We start from the raw sequence: 6332 nt of genomic DNA, 5'->3' as shown, positions 1-6332 counted from the left end.
AATAAATATTTAATATTTTATGGAGTAAGAATTTAATAAAAAAGTTAAAGAAAAAGGAAAGTCAATTAAAATAATGAAGAATATAAAAGGGCACATGACTCACATCTAAATTGTAATTAAAGTCCTTGATTATATGAATAGAAGTTATGGAGCAGTAATGTGTAATCAAAATCTGATAGTTCCAAAAAATAATAGTATATACTGATACCCAAAAAATAATATAAGTATATATATATATATAGGCCGATCTATCAGAAGACTTTTTAATAAGCTTAAGCTTGGTATATTTAACTTAATAGGCTTTTAAATAAGCGTAAGCCTAACCTTTTAATTAAATAGGTCCGTTCAGATCAGACTTTATGTAAGTCAGATCGTAGGTCCTTATAGGTCGGTCTGACCTATTCCCACCCCTAATCATAGGTTTATTAATTCTCTGACCCTTTAAGGCATATTATAATATTTATATCACTATTTACATTTAAAGAAATTGTATTTAGACGAGGCTGGCCTAACGATTAGTTAGACTTAAAGTGATTAATGATAGTGCTATATATGATTTTTCTTATTTATAAAAATTAATAACAATTTTTTTTTTGTTGAAACTAAAACTTGAGTGGCTTATTGTATATGAATAAGAAAAAATATTGTATCTCGTAAAATTACTTTCTAACAAAATAAGGGGATTATACTGGACAAACAAGTGTCACTTATGTTGTGACAGTTGTGAGGAATACCTTTACTCACCCGGCCATTTTATTGATTACATTTGGACTTTTCTTTTTGGCTTAAATTTGAATAAAATTACTTTTTTTTCCCTTCCAATCATGAAGGAAAAAAGAAAAAGAATTCAAGAGTTCAGATTTCAGAATAGTCTTCGCCGCGTAAGAATGGGGAAGGCATAATCGTCACTAACAATTCTGACCAGCGATAGTGCAAAAATTGAATGGGAAAGAAAAGAAAATGAAGACACAGCTAATAGAGTTTGAGATAAATCACTTTCAAAGATGTCCATAAGGTTGGCTCTTTTTGTAACTACTAATTTGACCAAGCCACCACCCTAAGATTCTTCTTAAGTTAGAAAATGACATTTTTAAGCTATTAAAAGTCATTGCTTTTTCTTTTGCCTCTTTATATATCTTAGGTACTAAATATAAATTCCGTTACTCTTCACTTCACATTGAATATTTGATGAGGAAAAAGACATATTTTTTAACGCTTTGACGAAGCTCATGAGAATGACATAAAATCTCTTCGAGGTTAATTGTACCTAAAAATTTATTTCCTTTAATGAAAGAAAGAGCCAAAGAGGGAGTGTTGGATTATTGGGTGACTTTTCTTCATTGAAAAATTCCATAAAAAAAACACAAAAAGTAGAGTAATAATTGAATATAGCAACGCAGACATCTTTTAATTTTATATATTATTGTACTAGTTTTTTTGACGTAATATTATTGTACTAATTAATTCTTTATCGAACTGGGATTTTTATTTGAAAAATCGACTAAATACTTGCTGGATTTTGTTTTCTTTCATCTTTTACCCTTTCCTTTTTTTTCTCTCTCAAATCATGGATGATTTTTTTTTTCTAGCCATATAATTTACATTTTTTTATAACCATGTTATTGATATGAAATTGTTTCCACCAAAACTCACAGTTTACATTTTGAATCTCCTTTTAACTTGAAATATTAACCTGTAACTAAAGTATTAAACTCATAATGTATCCATGCGATAATTATAAGAAAAATAAAATAAATAAATCAAGTTATATTTAATATTGGATATTCTGGAGAATTAATCATATACATTCCAATTTCACATAAATAATTTGCGTATAATTAACTTAATCGGAGTTTGCCTTTGAAGGAAAATACTCCATATTCGTGAGAAATCAAGAAAGTATAATTAACATAATTAGAGATAAAAAAACTAAAAGAAATAAACCCTTTATAAAAAATTCTTAATTGGGATTGTTTCTAAACTTCACACTAATGTGAAGTGAATAAAAATTCTAGATTTAATTATCGCTCCCGTTAAAAGGAAAGAGAATATCACAAGAGTAAGACTATATATATGGTGAAATATATTCTAGTTAGCACCATCTTAATTTAGTTTTTTTTTTTACGTTTAATATCAACAGTGATGAAATTATCACAAACCTTAAAATCAATAATTGATTTGTTATTTCCCAAAGAAAAACTGATATTTGTTTATGGTACATAAAGAAACCGTCCAACTTGGTTTCTGAAGATTAATTTCTTATTTTGATGGATCCTAAGACTTATTCTTCTTATCATATGGTAACTTCTTTACAAACGAACCATTATATTAACCTCATTTCAACGTTAATCTCGTTCTGGCTTGTTAATTGAAAGCAAAAGAAATTAGAATTTCATGACCAAGCTTTAGTAGTGATTCTCTATCATAATCAGGTCAAGTATATTTTTCTATATCAAATCAGGCGAATTAACCAAAATATGATTCTCACAAATCTCTACCACATCAATATGCATTAACCCCAACACATGAAACAGAACACGTACAATAATTAATATTACTATTATTATCATGAGTTACTATAAGTATTAATAATATTTTCTTTCTGGCTTATGGTGAGTGTGCACCTCATTGTACGGCAATCACACACCACCAAGGTTTGAAGTTGAAGGAGTCTTCTTACCTTAAACATTCAGACACGTCTCTCTGAAAGCTCTCCCACTCGTGCCGAAAACAGCGGTCACGCACGTGCCAATCATTTATATTATACCCCATTACAAACTTCCTCTCTCCCTCTGCATCTTCAAACACAACACACACACACTGTGTTTGTGAAACTCTCACACAGACAAGTCACAACAACAAGTTTCTGTTGGTCCAATGGCATCAGCAACACCCCTTTTGAAAGATGAGCTGGACATCGTGATCCCAACGATCAGGAACCTGGATTTCTTGGAGATGTGGAGGCCATTCTTTGAGCCTTACCATCTCATTATTGTGCAAGATGGAGACCCTTCAAAGATCATCAAGGTCCCTGAAGGCTTTGACTATGAGCTCTACAACCGCAATGACATCAACAGGATCCTTGGCCCCAAGGCCAATTGCATCTCCTTCAAGGACTCTGCATGCCGTTGCTTTGGCTACATGGTCTCCAAGAAGAAGTACATCTACACCATTGATGATGACTGCTTTGTGAGTACCCCTTTGTTGTGTTCTCTTTGGTTTTTTTTTTTTTTTTTTTTTAATTTGAGTTTGGTATTGGCTAGATCTTGACATGGTTTGGTTTGCAAGGTTGATCTCTTTCTTAGTCGTGTAAAGTTTGGATCTTGATATGTTGGTTTTCTGTGAATTTCTTCGAGTGTAATTGATGATAGTATGATACTGCCTCTGCTGTTTCTGGCCATTGCATGTCTTGGATCGTCTTTTTGGCCTTATGATCTGTTTGAAACAGAATGTCGGTTTGTTACTGTATAATTAGTGATTTGTGGACCAACAGAGGTAGGTCTAATGGATGGTGTTAGCTTTCCACAATGTGGCGAATTGAGGTTTCAATCTCCACCGTGGGAGGTGTCCACATTGATTTGGTATTCTTTTATTGTGAAGCTTTGATGTTGGTCCATTATGTAAAGTTTGTTTGTCTTCTGTTTCACTCTCCTTAATTGAAAATTTGATACTATGGTTAGATTTAGTGTCTACATTTGGTGAATAATAACATGATATAGATTGAATCATTTGCAAAGGATGGGATCCTGAGGTGTCTTCCAGCTATATGTACTAGTGTTGACATTGGTTTTATTTACTTATTTTGTTAGCCATATATGGTAATACGTTTTTGGATTTCATCAATGTGTGTTTCTTTCTAATCTTTCATTTAAAATTGTAGGATTTATGATTTAACTCTTATTTTTGTTGTGACTTAGGTTGCCACTGATCCATCCGGACACAAGATTAATGCACTTAAGCAGCATATAGAAAACCTGCTCTGCCCATCCACACCCTACTTTTTCAACACCCTCTATGAACCTTTCCGAGAAGGTGCAGATTTTGTTCGCGGTTACCCCTTCAGTCTCCGGGAAGGTGTACCAACTGCAGTTTCTCATGGTCTTTGGCTCAACATCCCAGATTACGATGCTCCTACTCAGCTTGTGAAGCCACTTGAGAGGAACACTAGGTACTACTTGTACTCCTATGACCCTTTGAAATTTTCAAAAACAATAAGTTGTATGTAAGTTTGATTGTGAATATTGTGATTATTACAAGGTATGTGGATGCTATTTTGACCATACCAAAGGGCACTTTGTTTCCCATGTGTGGAATGAACTTGGCCTTTGATCGCGATCTCATAGGAGCAGCAATGTACTTTGGTCTCATGGGTGATGGTCAGCCTATTGGACGCTACGACGACATGTGGGCAGGCTGGTGCTGCAAGGTCTATTCTTGTCTTTTATTTTCCCAATTCTATACAATCAATTGATAGTTGTACTTATATGAATATCATTGCATGAAAACAACTGAGATATACGATAATGATGATTGTTTAGGTAATCTGTGATCACTTGGGATTGGGAATCAAGACTGGTCTGCCCTATATCTATCACAGCAAGGCCAGCAACCCATTTGTGAACTTGAGGAAAGAGTACAAAGGCATATTCTGGCAAGAAGACATTATCCCGTTCTTCCAGAGCATTGTTCTTCCTAAAGAAGCTACCACTGTTCAGAAGTGCTACATTGAGCTTGCCAAGCAAGTCAAGGAAAAGCTTTCCAAGGTAGATCCTTACTTTGACAAGTTGGCAGATGCCATGGTCACTTGGATTGAAGCTTGGGATGAGCTTAACCCTGCGGGAGCATCAGTGGCCAATGGCAAAGCGTGAATCGGTTTTTGGTTAACTGCATAACAGCCACAGAACTTGGAAATGGAACTATTTATATACTGTATTTTTTTTCCTTAGTATTTATCTTCAACTTAGCTGTTATTCTCGGCTTAAAATTTGCAGCATTGTTAGCTGTAATTCTGTTTAATAACTTCATCATTTGAGCTTAGAAACAATAAGTACACCCGTAGGGCGTTACTTTCTTTTTATTATTGTTTGATGGGTAGAGATCACATGGCAGCATTTCGTTACATGTGAAATAATAGAAAGGTTATTGATGTATGTCTTGTTTATTACTGAGTATAGATCCATAGTGATCAATTTTTAACTGATGTGTTTGGAAGTTTGGATTTTTCTTTGGTACTTTATCTGCCACTTGATTATTGTCCTATCATACACTTGCTATATAAATAAATATTAAGTCTCTTTTCAAGTGGATGACAAACAAATAAACTCAATTGAATGAAAACTTACAATTAGTTACAAGAACTGCAGGAAACTTGAACCAAGATGTCCCTTAAACAAGCAACGGCAATTTACAAAATATATACATTAAGTTGATAAAAAAAGAATGCTGAAGTATCTTTATGCTGTGAAAATGATCCTAAATAATAATCTCTTCATTTGGTAGAAAGCATATTAGAGTTCAAGTGAATAAAAACATACCAGTATTTTAGTGTGGCTGCGATAAGAACATGTGCATCCCTGTTACTTCTGGATTTGGAAGCTTCTTGATATTGGTTTTTATTTGAAAGATGTTTCTGAACCTGCAGAGCTGTTATTTTGGTTTTATTGGGTGGATACTATTTTTTAAGTTTTTAATTTTTTTTTACTATGGTCCCAACTAAACTCCATTACTCATTTAACAATGGAAATTATTGTCACGGGAGAATTGTGGTGGCCATGTGTTTGTACTGACTATCTGGTAAACTCGTGCAACTTTTTTGTTTGTCTTTGTTGGAAAATTTAAGTTGACAGCCTATGGGATTTTACATTGCTATAGTGTCACTTTTGCGATTGTTGTAGTTTGGACCACTATATGAATCTCTGAAGGGAATTTCTAGGGACACCTAGCGTTTTGCATGTACACCCAGAAAAAATGTGAAATTCCAATTTTACCCTTTCATAAATCTAATATGGATTGCCAATCCATACGTGGCCCATAGTTTTTTTTTTGTTTTTTTTTTCAAAAATGTAACTTAGGATTTAATTTAAAATTAATAATCCAAGTAAGAATCAAATTTGTGCCTTATGCATTATTAATAGAACACTCAAACCAACTAAGTTAATAGACACATTGTGTTATAAATAAATAGGGTCGCTATATATAACACTAAAATTTTTAATTTATATTTAATGTACATGTAAATTTATATAATAAATTTTGTGATTGATTATTTTTTATCTAATAATTAATTTGTTTACATATATAAATTATAAATAAAAATCAGGTTTAATAAGTAT

General features: G+C 32.8%; 1 protein-coding gene across 1 annotated transcript; it reads left to right on the top strand.

Annotated features, from left to right (window-relative positions):
* Nucleotides 1-2614: 2614 nt before the first annotated feature.
* Nucleotides 2615-5196, top strand: LOC100783948 (probable UDP-arabinopyranose mutase 1). The gene is made up of 4 exons (XM_003531825.4): nucleotides 2615-3189; nucleotides 3918-4168; nucleotides 4258-4426; nucleotides 4539-5196. Exons 1-4 carry the CDS (start codon nucleotides 2878-2880, stop codon nucleotides 4866-4868), a joined length of 1062 nt encoding a protein of 353 aa, XP_003531873.1. The 5' UTR covers nucleotides 2615-2877; the 3' UTR covers nucleotides 4869-5196.
* Nucleotides 5197-6332: the final 1136 nt, after the last annotated feature.

This window comes from Glycine max, chromosome 8, assembly GCF_000004515.6.
Source record: "Glycine max cultivar Williams 82 chromosome 8, Glycine_max_v4.0, whole genome shotgun sequence".
In the NCBI taxonomy this organism is placed as follows: Eukaryota; Viridiplantae; Streptophyta; class Magnoliopsida; order Fabales; family Fabaceae; genus Glycine; species Glycine max.
This window is presented reverse-complemented; position numbering and strand designations above follow the sequence as displayed.